At 44.2% G+C, this 16802-nt stretch overlaps 1 protein-coding gene across 1 annotated transcript in view; it reads right to left on the reverse strand.

The window, feature by feature from the left end:
* The window catches only part of LOC124552404 (protein disulfide-isomerase A5), a 131902-nt gene that overhangs the window by 30456 nt on the left and 84644 nt on the right, over positions 1–16802 (reverse strand). The window contains exons 5-7 of the mRNA XM_047126668.1: positions 10134–10302; positions 7686–7790; positions 5261–5567 (exon numbers count right to left, since the gene is read on the reverse strand). Coding sequence (XP_046982624.1) covers positions 5261–5567; positions 7686–7790; positions 10134–10302 — 581 coding nt within the window. The remainder of the gene's footprint in view (positions 1–5260; positions 5568–7685; positions 7791–10133; positions 10303–16802) is intronic.

Here is a 16802-nt window from a genome sequence, read left to right on the forward strand (position 1 = left end):
AATTTGTTTTATGATTCAGTTCAACCCAAAAATAATAACTGAAAGACCACGTTAAGCTACTCTTACAGTTTTTGGGTAATTAAGTACACACCAATTTTGTAACTAAAATGTACCCAATTGTTGTAGATTAAGAACCTATAATTTTAATGATAGAGAATTTTGGTTAAAGTGGATGATAAAACATAGTAAATGATAGAGTTAATCAAATTTGAGAGTTGTAGTATTAACAACTGCTGACATAAGTCCTAGTGATGATCTACCTTTAGTTCCACTATAAAGATTTTAGAAGGCAAAGTTTTCATTCTAGCGAGCTGAAACTTTTTTGGTGATTTCAAACAACTTAACTGAATAAAAATAAAAATTAAGAAGTTTCTGAAGTAATTTGTAAACATATTATTAAAGATTATGTGCCCGAGATAGCGATCATTCGGATGCCGCTGCAGTATGCAGATAGCTGTAGACAACAGATGTTCCATCAGTCATCTGCTCCGGCACCTATACGAGTACAGCTCGAGAGGCAGTAGAGGACTTCACTTTGGATTCAGCTACTCTACGATCCACGTCTGTTAAACGTCAGATCGCGCTCTGCCCCGGATGACGTCAGAGCCGAACTGTGACAAAGGGCGTATTTTGCGGTAAAAACGGATAGTGAACTTGCGAGGACTGTACACTGTCCCGGATCGCTTCAAATTCGCCAAAGTAACTGTCAGTGTGCCATCCGTGTGAATTACAATTCCACGTGGCAAGTGGTGACTTTATTTCCACGTTTATGGTGAGCATTAATTTTGAACATTTATTGCAAACTTTCATCGAATAATTTTAGTCAGGGCAATAGACCATCTCGTAGGAACGCACCGTAGAGGTCGCCTCTGAACTGCTAAATGTGCTGTTAGAATAGAAAGACTCATTTTCAATTGAACATAGTGAATTTCCTAGTGTTTTACGTGAGAAACTTTATGCAATATAATTTTTAACTGAAACTATATACCTTAATTTAAATCACAGCCCTGATCCTGGAAAGAAATAGGAGAATCGAAACTTATCTTTCAGTGGGCTGGACCAGAATGTGGCTGTGTAGACTGGAAACTAAGGTCAGCATGTTTCCCTTCGCTTTTGACTGACCACTAAATTAGTTGCCAGGCTCGTGTGAGTAAGACGGTATCAGTAAATTTTACTCGCCACAAAACAAGGGGAGACATAATGGATGGGATGAGAAGTAAATACTGATTGTGGGGGACTGAACTGGACAAGATTTTAAAATGGAATTAAAGGTGCAAGATGGGGTAATTTGCTAGACAGCGATTACTGCCAAAACATCTTGCACGAGTTATTAAGAGTAGAAACCTACGTGCTTTGTACGTCACGAAGGTGGTAGAGGGTTAACGAAAAATAGTCGGGTCGGAAAATGAGAGATACAGAAACTGAAACGGGGTGAAGAAAGGAATAGTTACTGAGAATAAATATCGAGGTCTAAGAAATTAGCGTAAATTAAGACTAGGTGGCAGGGTGAGAACTGAAGACATGTTCCCCCATAGTACTGAGAAAATGTTGTATGGGGGAAGAATACAGATGCCACATGTGGCGAAGCAGGCACCGAGGTCACGACTGTCATGTTGCGGAGCACGCTCTCCGTCAGGATGTTGTGTGCTGCCAGTGTAAGCCGTGCCCCCAAGCCCATTCATCCCGACTGATAACTCGGTAGTTGTCGTGCCGACGTAAGAGGCCGAACAGTGTTTACGTAACAGCTGGTATATGAAGTGTGGTTCCACGATCCACAAACCCAGTCACCCAGGCCGTCCTGTACTTGCTGGCTTCAAATAACCCACCAAACATATCTGCCTTAGTCGATTAACACGTGCAACCCACAGTACAGAGATTTCCCTCCTATATTAAAGAAACCGACCACTTCTTAAATCGGCTGAAATACTTGTCTGTTCCACTCCCACCACAAAGCTCACTCGTCTCCACTCGTACCACCTCCCTCTATACAGACATCGCCCTCGTATGCGGTCTGTTTGTTGCTCGACATTTTCTCAGTCGGCACCTACCCGATTCCACACCTGTGGCATTCACCTTAATCAACTTTACACTTACCGACAACTACTTTACTTTTGAGGGGCAGACATACAAACCGATCAGGGGCACAGCCACAGAGACCAGGATGGCTCTTTCCTACATCAACCATTCCTCGGGTCACTCAGATGGGGTTTTCTGAGGACCGGCTGCCATCAGCTCCCACCTTGTTTTAGATACACTCAGGAAATCTTTACCAGGTAAAATGCCTGGACTCTTCCAATTAAATTTCACACGGTCCTATTCTGAATTCACTGCCACTTTCCTTGACATTTAGCTCATTCTCACTGAAGGTCAGCTACACACACTTCTGTCTCACATAATACTTAATAACAAACAAGAGTATTTACTACCTTTCCACGTCGACATTCCCTCCCATACGGCCTTGACGTTTGAGGCAAAAGTATCTGTCCAGATGCAGACTCTTTACAGCAAAACATCTACATCTGCAGGGTTACGTCGCAAATCACGGTTAAGTGCCTGACAGGATTCGTTGAACCACCTTCACAATAGTTCAAAATTGAATGCCGCTGTCTTACTACGTGAAGTCCGATTTCCCTTATTTTATTACGGTGATAGTTTGTCCCTACGTAGGTCGGAATTAACAAAATATGTTAGCATTCGGAGGAGAAAATTGGTGACTGATATTTGACGAGAAGATTTCACCACAGCAAATATTGCCTTCGTTTTAATGCTGTCCACCCCAAATACCGTATCACGTACGTGACACTCTTTCCCCCATTTCTCAATAATACAAAACGTGCTGCCCTCCTTTGAACTTTCTCTATATGTACTCCACTAATCGTACTTTGTAAACATCCCACACTATGCAGCAGTACCCCAAAAGAGGACAGACAAGCACAGTGTAGGCAGTCTCTCCAGTAGATCTGTTACCTCTTCTAAGTGTTTTGCCAATGAAATGCAGTCTCTCGTCTCACAACATTTTCACCGTATTCGCACCTCGGTCTTCGCTGGACGTAATTACCCCACCAGCGTAGTTTGGAAGCAGATTTTCTGGACCGTCACATCTAATCCCGGTACTGCTGATCCGTCCAAAAAAAACAACTGAGGACTGCACCACCTGTCACTCAGAATTACTCTGGTCCCGAATGTATTAATCAGCTACTTTGACTAGGCACTGACTTCCAAAAATCGTGTCCCGAAACGAGGTCCATTCTGTCTGACATTTTGTCCGCCACACTTCGAAATAGCTTTCTGTCACCCTCCCAATCTCTGCGATTCCTTGGGTAGCTTCTACCCGTGTGACTGTTCCCACTCTGAGATTTGTCCTGTGCACCCTCCTACCACCACCTATATAGTAGACTTGTAACTGCCAAAACACGTACTACCATAGGGAGAGCCACGTGTGAAACGACAAGTCACATACCAGCTGTTACGTAAACACCGTTTGGCCTCGTACGTCAGCACGACTACCACCGAGTTACGAATTGAGATGAATGGAGAGGGGCACTTGGCGTTCACTGGCAACACACAATATCCTGCTGCAGAGCACGCTCTACGACATGACGTCGTGCCCGTTTCACCACATGTAGCATATGGGTTCTTCCCCCAGACGTAGTTTTCTCAGTACTCGGGGGGGGGGGGGGGGGGGGGGGGGGGGGGGGGGGGGGGGGGGGGGGGGGGAGGTGGGGCGCGGGGGGGGGGGGGGGGGGGGGGGGGGGAACAAGTCCTCAGTTCTCACGAGCCACCTAGCCTTAATTTACGCTAATTTCTTTGGTTTCAGCATTTACTCACAACTTTCATCACCCCCTTTTAGTTTTCCCTATATCTCATTTCCCAACCTGACTATTTTTCGTTACCCCCCTATCGACCTTGTGACATTAAAAACACTCAGTTTTCTGCTCTTATTAACTTGTGCATGATGTTTCGGCAGTAATCTCTGTCTTGCGAATCACCGTATCTTCCACCTTTAAGTTCCCATTATTCAAATCTTGTCCAGTTCAGTCCCCAACTATAAGTTTTTCCTTCTCAACACTTGCATTGTGTCTCTTTTTTTTAACTCTACCTCTTTTTCTAAATCTCACCAGTTCTCTTCCTTCACCCGTCTTCCTTCACCTTGAATCCTTTTGCTAGAAGAAGGAGCCATTAGCTCTAAAAGCTTGCAAACTTCAGTACCTTTATACGAGTGTGTTCTGCTGCCACTTGCAGAGTAGATCGTTTATTTATCCAGCTACATTACATTTTCAAAACTTGACTCTTTTTATTGACATATTAGCCCACTCATTTCTCTGTGTTCCGATCCACTGTTCAACAGTCATCGTATTGTCGTCACCGTCATCGTGTCTCCCACCCAAAAATGTTGTACGATTGTTGGACACGGCCTGACGAACTGATGAGTCACCAATTTGTTAAGTAGGGTGTAAAACCTGTAGAGGGAGCTTTAGGCTTGAATACAGCACGCAGTTACGAGATGAAGAGGCTTGCACAGGACAGAGTTCTGCCAAGAGCTGCATCAAACCAGTCTTCAGATTGAAGACAACAGCAACTACTGAGACGACAACAACAACAATCTGTTCCTGTATAAAAAATATAACCAATAATGTATTCAAACACATATTATCTTGTTTATACCTAAGATTTCATTTTTCTGCGCAAGATATAAACGACAAATTTATTTATCTTCGTCAGATGTTACAATCAATCATCTGAAAAGTACTTCCGTCACTGTGGAACTGCCACACCAGCTGGCCTCTCAGAAAACAGAAATCGAACAAATTCAGAGATGTGCCACTAGGACCGTAACTGATCGGTACAGCCCACCCGGAAGTGTAACGTAAACGCTTGGCGAACTGAAACGGAAATCCGCAGAAGAACATCGGTACAGGTATCACGAAATTTAGAGAATACATATTCTGAGATGACGTGACAATTCTGCTCCCCGTTAAATATCTCACACGAGAATCGTGAGAATGAGCTGACAGAGATTAGAGCACATACTGGGGCAGATACGCAATCATTTCTCCCTCACTCAATACGTGAACGAACAAGGCAGAAAACTGATATCGGTCGGAAGTATTCTCTGCCGTGCACTGCACGTTGCCTCGTAGGATGTAAGTGCGGATGTCGTCGCTGCTTCCCGACGTGGCTGTGACAAATCCGAGTGTCAGACACCGCCGCCACGGCGGGCAGATTCCCTGCGACGCCACGGGCAGACGAGGATACTCACAGGGTGCGTAGAACATGACGAGGACGTGCTTCTTCTTGCGCAGGAAGGGCTTGAAGGTCTCCTCCGTGAGGTGCACCACATCCTGGCCCTCCTCCTCACTCCACGGCTTCTCCGGGGGCGGCGGCGGTGGAGGTTCCTTCGGGTCCCGCATGAACTCCGTCAGACGGTCGGCGTCCCGCAGCGTCCCGACGTCGTACGCCAGTGCACCGTCGCGGAAGTACTTGAGCGTCGGGTAGCCCCTGACGTCGTAACGCGTCGCTATCGCCTGTTCCTTCGTGGCATCTAGAGCTGCCAGCACTCCTGGAATCTGAAACGGCAGAAACGGCGACCACGACTCGCCGTGAGGTACTGTACGTGGGCTCACAGACTCGGTTACGTAACAAAATGGTGAAAAAACTATGTAACATGAACACGTCTACTGCAGTGAAGGAAACGGAAAGCACCGCGACACGATACCTCGGCGGAACACTACCGCTCTTATTCTCCAGTCTTTCCGTGCTCGTGGGATACGTCCGTTAAAATTTCATCCTTAAGCGAGCTTATTTTCGGTACAGAGAAAAGTCAGCCCTACATATGAGGAACAGTGTGAGTGAACAATGGTGACCAGATGGAGAAAAAAAGAAAGTGTGTGTCACATTAGTGCAACTTTTCGGGCAGAGATGCCAAGACGGCACTGCTCGAGGACCGGAGCATCCGGCTAACTGCCCCCTTTCTGCCTTTGAGAAAGGTCAAACTGTCAGCACGAGGGAACGGGAGTCACAGAGAGAGGGTGCACAATCGGTCAGACGTAGTGTGACGACTGCAGAGTGCGTGACGGGCTCGGGGCGAGAGTGTGACGAGAAGGGTAGGCACAGGTCCTTCCGGAAGCAGCACACCACCTGTGGATCGTAGGACCGTTCGACCAGGTCTGCAGAGTAGACAGATCGGAATTGCCGAAATCCGGGTGGAAGTTACAGGTGAAGTGTCGCCGATACTGTACCGCAGACGAGATAGACTCGCACGGTGTACGGCCAGAGTGAACTGTGACACGGAGTGGCAGTCAGTGGTGCTCGACAGTGAGTGTCCCTTCCGTCTCTCTGAGTGAGATTGACGGCAACGTACGTTTACAGGACCTGCCGAAAGGTCACAGGAAGTGGCAATTCTCGATATCTGTACCTCTCCGACTCGTCGAAACGTGACACGGGGAACTATTTGATACGCCGACGGGATCAATTTGGAAACTGTCAAAGCTGAATGCTCGATAGTATGAGAGAATTACGATACATCTCGATGTCATACCTTTAGTAACAAGGGTAGCAAATCTCGTATCCCAGTAGGGTACTGCAAGCCCCCACACTGCAAACACACCGACGAATGTAAGGATTGTCGACCGGTCTCTCCAGTCCCCTCGTCTGTCACCCCCCACCGGCAATCACGTTTATTTCCAGCTAGAGTGTATTCGTGTTGTATCGTGAGGAGTCCACTTTCGACCGGCAGGCGCACGTCTGAATGGGTTACGAGCAGAGCACCCCACTCGTGGCGGTCGGACGCGGTTGACAGGAACCTCGATGACGAGTGCGTCCGCTCCGACATTTCCTCGCACTCCCCGAGACTGGGCCAGTGTCACATTCGAATGCCCCACAAATCTGGATATTTCACAATTCCACCAGTTGCAAAAAGCAGACCCTCAACGTAATCACTTTAAAATGTCACGTGGCGATAACACTGTGTCAAACGAGTAAGCGGCACCTCCGTGTCCTTCGCAGTGATCGATCGACGTCTGACACTGTCGGTGCCCCTTATAAATCCTACCTGCAAGTATAATCATTTAAGTGCCTGCCGTTGTGCATACATGTACAGAGGTACACTGACATCCGAACACATCCTCCGTGTGCTTCATTTTGTCATGCAGTGTACAAATCAACTTAGTTGCACGATTCAGAAACCTGGATTTCTCTCTCTACGTCTATGATGGGGTGGGCGGGTTAGTGAGGGAGTGGGAGGGTGGACGGTTGCACGCACCTACACAAATCTGAAAGACAACTAGTCCAAAAGCTCCATCTCATTCAGATACCTACTGACAACACAGTACCTCCACTATCAGAGTGTCCTACTTGTTACCTTTACCCTCACATTATTTATGTTCCGCCAAGGACCTTCTATTAGCATATTAAATGGCATCTCGAGAATTCAATTTAAATAAAACTGCACCTTATGTAACCACGGAAAAACATCAGAAGGTCATAAAAGAAACATATGTATACACAAACTGAGCATACTGTTACAACAGAAGTGTCACACAAAACTCTCAGGGCTGATGTCCACCAGTGTCATATGCAAACAATATTCTACAGCACGTCTGGTACTATGAGGAAGTTTTAATCCCACCTCGACTGCAGTACTTGACTAGATCGGAACGTAAAAAAATACTTTCCTCCAGTATTACCTTCTGCGCCTTCAGCGTCTCGGCAGCTTTCTCGTACTCGGGCTTCATTTTCTTGCAGTGCCCACACCACGGTGCGTAGAACATCACCAACACAGATGGCTCTTCCTGCAAGATACCGTAACATACACTTTTACTGCCCTACCCACCGTCTCAGTTCGATGGTTACATACATTTCTAATTGAGAATGTATCCCACACACGAAAAAATTGAACACGGTCGACCACATTATAATGCCACTGGTTTCACCTTCACACACACGTGATATAGAACTAATGGAGAATACGAGGCGAGTCACAAACAACGAAAAATATTCTGAGGAGCTGACGCCGCTACGTTGCACATGTCGAGAATTGCCAGGCTTTTCTGCCGTTTCAAAAATTGGGGAAAAAGTTAGCCATTTAATGAAACACCGAAGACCCTTGTGGTCTGGGCATGTTACTCTGCCACATTACACGAGAGACCGAAGTTACGATTTCTGTCGGCCGACACCGAGAAGACACGAGTCACAACTCCGTTCGTCACAGACTACGAAGTATCGTATAAGAACTCGCGAAACGCACACTCCGACAGTACGGCCCCGCGTCACTACGGGTATGAAACGTTAACGGGAAGCTCGACAGACACAGACTACTGCAGAGTGTGAGAGCCTCGGGCAGTGTTTTGCACTCTCTCTTCACATGTTTCGATGCCACACGGGGTTACTTAAAAGTTCGATTCACAAAACTTCTCGGCGGGTTAAAACTGTGTGTCATACTGGCACTCGGACCGAAAATTTCGCCTTTCCTGGGCAACGCTCGTAACAGACGAGTTATCCGAGCACGGCCCGCAGTTTCCCTTCTGCCCCTACCTTTCCCCGGGCTGTGGTTAAAATGTTTCTCTGCAGTACCGTTCTCTACAGGAGTACTAGTACCACAAGATATGTGGGTGGTCCCGTGTGGAGCTGGTGGACAGTAGTGGAGAGGTCCTGTCAGAATCGGAGCTACGAGGGCGGGTCCCGAGTTCTGCCGAGCTACCTCAGTCGGTAGTGCACTCGCAAACAAAAAAGCGAAATTTCCGGGTTCGAGTTCCAGTCTGGTGCACAGTTTTAATTTACCAGAAAGCTTCAAATTGGAGCACATTCCACTGCAGAGTGAAAGATACAATCGGGTCTTCAGTTTGTATTTCTCAAATTTATAAAATTTGGTTGTATAGCCATTTATACACAGAGGAACAAGGGAAAAAAGATTTTATGTCTGTAGCTCAATATGCAATGTATTCTTATTTACGTGCAGTGAAGGCTTTTAGTTTCGTGCAAGTATAGTAATACCTAACTGATTTATTGCTTTCAGATACGTGACCTCTTTTGTGGAAGAACACTTGCAGCAAAAATATCCAAGTCTCGACAGAACCGTTGCGATGTATCACGAAAATGAAACGAGTAATAAAATAAATACTACCGGGAGATAAAAGCACAAAATCCCCTACTGTAGGTGAAGTGAATGCAGTGATAATAGAGTAACATCCAATGTTAGCCGATGAAACCACGTTACACAAGTATGTCCTATATAGTCAGATCTAGTTTGCGTCACGTGAGTGTAGGGGCGTCGAAACCAGTAGTGACCCGTGATGTCATATCAACTTGAGATTTTTTTTTATGCATGTCATTCACTTCTAAATTTTACTGATTATTTACAGACTAAAGAATTTAATTACATACAACATTTAATAGGTAATGAGTTTTAATGAGATAGATATAAATATGTTTTGACGTAGCAAATCACCTTGTCGTATTATGCACGATATGTTTTCTCGTTGTAAGAACAAAAACTTCCGTGTTGCTCGAGTGCGCGATCGAGTAGTCGTCATTTTGCTCGAGCGCGCAATCGAGTAGTCGTCGAGTGCGGATTTGCTGTAACTTTCGTGAATGGGCATAGAATTGTCAATTTACAACCCGCAGTTGATTTAAAAATTATTCTAGGTAACCACAGCCCAACTTTGGTGGAAAGAAATTGCGACCAAATTCTCAAATATCGGTACGGAGTTTATGATACGCGGCTGGATATTGGGCGTTATCGCCACGTGTGTTATTCAGTAACATTAACTGCAATTTACTTAGCTTGATAATTACTATCAAAGACTTATGTGAGCGGCATAGTAACCGTCTCGATGCTTAAAGCAAGCGAGAAGCGATTTACTGTCAGGATACAACAAATATTGATCATTGCAGAGTCAGCTTGTTGATACATTGCTTACCAACTCATAAACGGACAGTGATAGAATTATTGAAATGACCTTTTAAGTATTAATGACCACTACACACACATCAGAAAGTAACTACCCTAACTGGGAAACAGAACAATTATTGTTTGCCATCACTCTCTTATTTTGAGAATAAATGAGCTGTAAGTGTTTCTGTGTATTTTGATACACGACAGCATACAAGACGAGCCAATTTGACAGAACACTAACCTCGAGGAAAGAATCAAATGTCTCGGTGGTGAGGTGAGTGACAGAGGTATCAGTTTCGGCCCAGGGAATCTCCTTCGGTTTTTCTGGAGGTTTCTCGGGGTTCCGGATGAACCTTACAAGTGCATCCTTCTTGTTCTCTCCCTCGTACACCATCTTCTGGCTTCCATTTCTGTGGAAAAACGAAAATGATGCAACAATGTAACTGAAGCACTGCTGCACTATTATTGCAGTAATTTACTGTAAATCGACAAGAAATGCAATGACACACACAGAATTTCCAACTTCTAGAATTATTAGTCAATTTGTGACGAGAGTGAGCCAGCAGTCGAAAGTGTTTCCTAATTGTGCTCAGAGTTTGTCGGAAGTGACTAAGTGCTCCGATTCTCAAATGCTGCACAATTAAAATTTAGGTCTTAGCACACCGTGAGTTACACTGCCTCAGGACAGATCGGTCGGCTTCGGGGGAGGGGACCAATCGGCAAGGTCACGGGTTCTGTCAGATTAGGAAAGGACGGGGAAGGAAATCGGCCGTGCCCTTTCAAAGGAACCGTCCCGGCATATGCCTGAAGTGATTTATGGAAATCGCAGAAAACCTAAATCGGGACAGCCACACGTGGGTTTGAACAGTTGTCCTCCCGAATACGAGTCACAGTGTGCGAACCACTGCGCCACCTCACTCAGTCTCGAGACAGACACACAGCTTCTAACTGTAATATTCGTCGTATCGTTTAAAACTTTAAATGTAAGATAATGGCAGCCTTTTCAATTTGGTCGCTAAACATGCAAAATTTTGAAAATCAAATTTGTGTTGCACCTCGACGCTGTTAGACAGGCAAACTGAAACTTGCACCAGGTTCTGGAATAATTGCTCAGTAACGGAGAGCTGCCAAACTGAGCATCTAACGAGGTACAAATCCGTTACACGTGTAAACGGCAGTGTTTATCTTACGCATGCCAGACTAAATGTTACCCATCTACGGAAGACAATACAGTAATAGAATTCAGTGCCATCTTCAGCCTTCACCGTGACTGCAATTTGGTAAGGAATGTCCGGCCTCACGCTAACAGTAACCGGTAACCCGAACGAGTGGGTCTGAGCCGCGGTACAAAAACCACCCACACGTATTAGATACTCCAGACATTGCAGATTAAATGCCTCATCGAACTGCCGGTGCATTCGACGCCTCGCACCGTTCGATAAGAGCCAAAACTGCGACTCATTTAGTCACACCGCTATTTCCGTGCAGCAACGGCCTCGTTTCTGTATAATTTGGCTCACCGAAAACATGAAGTTTTACACGGCACTGGACCGTTACCTTTTGTGAGGTACTGAACTTTGAATGTCTGCACGTGCAGTTCCGTTTGCAACCTTCACTCCGGAAATGACAGAGACGACAACCATTTCTGTCGGGTCAGAAACAAATTGTCTCTGGTAGAGTGTGACAGTCATCTCCGGTTCGGATCTTTTTACAACAGCCACCAGTATGCCACATTACGTGGCTGCGAGTGTATCCCCGTGGACTCCGTGTCGATAGACCGACAAATCGGACAATTTAATTCGAGGTACACTCGTGAACGCTTCCAAACACCGTAGCATCTTTCTGTCATTCTGTCACGTCTCCAGTACCTATTCTACACAACCGACCGGAACCACTTCGCTTGCCACGACTTAAGATCACACGACCAATTGCAGCAGTTCTACAGTCGAGCCCTGTGGTGAAGCGTGTGTTCAGAAACCGAAAGTTCAAACAACCGAATCGTGATCAGACAGAGTTTTTTACTCTGCCTTTTAACCTAGAATTCACCTCTCGACAGTATGGAGGTCTACCAGAAATAACGTGCTGTTCGGATTCCACATTAAACTGCAGATCTACTTCCTGACCAATTAACTGGGGTAGGTCAGGGGCGAGCGATTCACAAAGTGGCATCCCGACGGAAGACTAGCATCCGGCCATCGAGCCACGCGAAATAATTATTATAGTGGTCCTCAGCAATCTGTAGCACCAGAGAGAGAGTAGTGTGCCCTTTTAAGAGGTGACTAACATTTTGTCCAGTGAGTTCATATAAAGAATGGAATAGAGGGACTTTTCTTTCTCTCCATAATCATAAATGATTCTGCTCTACAGCACGGCACTGTCAGGTATACAATTTTTTGTGAAGAGGGAATACACTCGTACGAGGACGACTTACGGAATTTTGGTCGTGCCCAATAAAATGAGTACCTCGTACCCTTCTAAAAGCCGAGGAACAACGTTTTCAGAGACAGGTTTCTAATTTATTCAGGAGCATACCAAATCACTAACCCCTTGTGGGTACTTTCTTTGGGAAACTTCTACACCTCAGTAAGTGTTGACAACAAGTAATTTTTTTGTTTTTCCATGTCTAGTTGTTCCTAATGAAATACTGTGTGCCCCTGTAAGCTGCACAGTCAGCGTTGCCACTCTACTGTAGCGTGTGCCTCTGGACGTTGCCGAGTTTCTCAGTCAAACCTTTCAGTGGTACCCTGTCTGACAGACCAGCCACTCTGCACACGAACCTACCTCACATGCCGGCACTCTCACAAAATTGCAGCACTGGCATATGTACGGTCTTTGCAATTTTCGAGGCCTTTAACTAGGTTACTTGGCGAGTGATAGTTATAACACTGTACAAAGGAAAGAACCCTCACTTACAGTTCAAGATATTTCCCAACTTTTGGGGCTCTGCAGGATTTTCTTCACAAAACCACACATTACATTTTGAAAGCTTCTCTATTAGAACTGTTCTTCACACAACGAATAACGGAGAGCGCAAAATTTTTGTCGTAACTGCACTCGGTTCCGAAGTTTGTCGACAGCTGTCTTTCGCCGTTACCACTCGGTGGTGTACATTAAATTTGCCTTTTACTTAGACAAAAACTGTGCCACACCTGTAGCGTAAGATAAGATAACTGAGAGCGAGATAATAGTCACTATCTAAACGAGAAGTATATTATAGAAGACAATTAAATTTTTACTAAATATACGACTAATTTTCAAACATTAATAATATAGAAATTACAATTGATGTACATATAGTGTGAAAATTTACCAGTATTTCTAGGGTCACACAAACATGCTCAATCTTAACTGTTTTGCTACTACAGAAGTGCTCTCCGCATTCCGTGCTGAGCGCAGCTTCGTCGTAGCCGTAATGCTCGTCAAATGCTCCTACCTAAGCTGGGAGCTGCATTCCAGCCACTATAAAATACTTATCGTCCAATTTTAAGAAAACTATTATGTGAAAAAAATTGACTTTTGTATATCTTACAGTCCGATATCTTCACTTGATAGAAAACTGTATTTCTTTTTGTTATTTGTCATAGTTATTGGGCTGCATCCAGTTAAGTAAAACAGTGCACAAGATTTTAAAGAGTTTGAAGAGGTAAAAATGCAGTGCAAAAACTTTTCGTACGGTTCATTTTAGGCCAGACACTGATATTTATGAAGTGTAATTAAGATACCAAAATTTTATTTCAACTGAGAACAGAATGATATGTCATTTTGTTCTCAAGTGCAGCAGAAGGTAGCGCGATGTGTCCACTTCTGTCCCTGCACGACGCGAATCGAGTGGTCTTATGTTGTAGCTGCAGCTCCCCGTGCTCCTCTAGCTCGTGCGAGCTTCCCCGTCTCCGAAAAACTACTGCGACCTACATCATTCTCGACCTATTTGCTGTATTCGTCTCTCGGTCTCTCTACGATTTTTACCTCCCGCACTTCCTTCCGGTACTAAATTGACGATCCCTCGACATCTCAGAAAGTGTCCTATCGACCGATCCGTTCTTCTGGTCTGGTTGTGCCACAAATTCCTCGTCTTCCCGACAAATTCCTCTTGTCCCCAATTCCATTCGGTACCTCTCATTAGTTGCACAATCAACCCGTCTAATCTTCAGTACTCTTCCGTGGCACCACATTTCAAAAGCTTCAATTCTCTCTTTGTCTAAACTGTTTACTGTTCACGTTTCACTTCCACACATGGCTACATTACAGCCAAATACCTTCAGAAAAGACCTCCTAGTACTTAAATCTATAACAAATGTCTCTTCTTCAGAAACTATTTTCTTGCCATTGCCAGTCTACATTTTATATCCTCTCTACTTCGGCCATTATCAGTTACTCTGCTGCCCGAACAGCAAAACACACCAACTACTTTTAAGTGTCTCACTTCCTAGTCTAATTCCCTTAGCACCACATGATTTAATTCTACTACATTCCATTATCCTCATTTTGCTTCGGTCGAATTTTTTTTTTTTACGTCTGCCCTTCGAGACACTGTCCGTGCCATTCGACTGCTCTTCCGAGTACTTTGCTGTCTCGGACAGAATTACAATAATGTCGGCAAACCTCAAAGTTTTTATTTCTGCTCCTTGGACTTTAATTCCTTCTCCAAATTTTTCTTTTGTTTCCTTTACTGCTTTTTCAGTATACATATTGAATGACATTGGGGATAGGCTACAATCCTGTCTCACTCCCTTCTCAACTACTGATTCCCTTTCTTTCATGCCCCTCAACTCATATAACTGCCATCTGGTTTCTGTACAAGTTGTAAATAGCCTTTTCCTCCTTGTATTTTAGCTGTGCTACCTTCAGAATTTCAAAGCTTTCTCTAAGTCCACAAATGCTACGAACATACGTTTATCTTTCCTTAACATATCCTCTGACGGGAAGTCGTAGGGTGAGTACTGCCTCACATGTTCCTGCATTTCTCCAGAATCCAAAATATTTTCCCCGAGGTGGGCTTCTACCAGTTTTTTCATTCTTCTATAGAGAATTCGTGTTAGTATTTGCGGCCGTGACTTATCAAACTGATTGATTGGTAATTTTCACACCTGTGAGGACTTGGTTTCTTTGGAATTGGAATTATTACATTCTTCTTTAAATCTGAGGGTATTTCACCTGTCTCGTACATCTCACACACCGAATAAGAGTTTTGTCACGGCTGGCTCTACCGAGGCTATCAGTATATACGGTGGAATATCGTCTACTCCTGGGGCCTTGTTTTGACCTACATCTTTCAGAGCTTTGTCAAATTCTTCTCATCTTCATCTGTGTCCACTTTCCTTTGTATAATATTGCTTTCACATTCATCTCCCTTGTAAAGACCCTCCATATACTACTCCTACCTTTCAGCTTTCCCTCCTTTGGTTAGGACTGGTTTACCATCTGAGGTCTTGACGTTCATACAGCTGCTTCTCTTTTCCCCAACGACCTCTTTAATTTTCCTGCAGGCAGTATTTATCTTTCCCAGAGTGAAGTATGCTTCTAAAGCCTTACCTTTGTCCTCGAGCCATTCCTGCTTAGCAACTTTGCACTTCTTGTCAATCTCTATTTTTTAAACGTTTATCTTCCCTATCGCCTGCTTCATTTGCCGGATTTTTAAATTTTCTCCTTTCATCAATTAAATTCAATATCTCTTGTATTATCCAAGGATTCGTACTTGGCCTTGTCTTTTTACCTATTTGATCTACTGCTGCCTTCACTATTTCATCTCTCCTACTGTGTTTCTTTCACCTGTTCTAGTCAACCGTTATGTAACGCTCCCTCTGAAGCCCTCAACAACCTCTGGTTCTTTCATCTTATCCAGGTCCCATCTCCTTAATTTCCTACTTTTTTCCAATTTCTTCAATTTTAATCTGTAATTCATAACCACTAAATTGTGGTCGGAGTCCACATTTGTTCCCGGAAAAGCCTTACAATTTAAAATCTGGTTCCTAAATCTCCGTCTAATCTTTATACAATCGTCCTGAAACCTTCCGGTGTCTGTAGGTCTCTTGCAAGTATACAACCTTCTTTGATGATTCTTAAACTAAGTCTTAGCAATGATTAAATTATGCTCTGTGCAAAATCCTACCGGGCGGCTTCCTCTTGCAATCCTTTCTCCCGGTCCATATTGACCTACTATTTTTCCTTCTCTTACTATCAAATTCCAGTCACCCGTCACGATAAAATTTTCATCTCCTTTAACTATCTAAATAATTTCTTTTATCTTCAATCTCCTCATCTTACGCGGAGCTAGCTGACAAGTAAACTTGTACTACTGTGGTAATCACGGAACTGATGAAGCAGTTACTACGTTGGAAAATCTTTAAAAATTCAGTTTCACAACACGTCAGCAAAAGATGACTGATCACTGTATAATTGGTTCACTACAATTGCAGTCACACAACTGTTGTGTCAGGAACAAAACTGTGACAGTGAGAAAGTGCTTATTGTCAAAGAATGAGTGGAGCATGTCTAATCAGTAGTTGTAGTAGAAGGAAGATGGTTAGTTAAATCGGAAGAAAAATTCACACAAGAAAAAAATGAACAAACAGAGTCTGTAACGCAAGAAGAAGAAGAAGAAGAAGAAGAAGAAGAAGAAGAAACAATAAAATACTGAGGTAGAATTTCTGCTCAGTACTTACCTTCAAGAGGCAAAGTGCTCAGTAAAGTTGGCACACACATTTGAAAGCACATCTTTGGTGTGTATTAGTTTCTCTCCCAGGGAAGAAAGAGGGACAGGCTAGAAAGGACAGGGTAGGTCACTCAGACCCAGAGATGAAAGCGATACACCTTACGTTGGGCGCAGGGGTGACAAAAGATCAATAATAAAAATAAACATTATCTTTTTTGTTAAACAGCACAGACAGTTGTTTTTGTGTATTTTGGGAGG

Source organism: Schistocerca americana, chromosome 10 (genome assembly GCF_021461395.2).
Source record: "Schistocerca americana isolate TAMUIC-IGC-003095 chromosome 10, iqSchAmer2.1, whole genome shotgun sequence".
Taxonomy (NCBI): domain Eukaryota; kingdom Metazoa; phylum Arthropoda; class Insecta; order Orthoptera; family Acrididae; genus Schistocerca; species Schistocerca americana.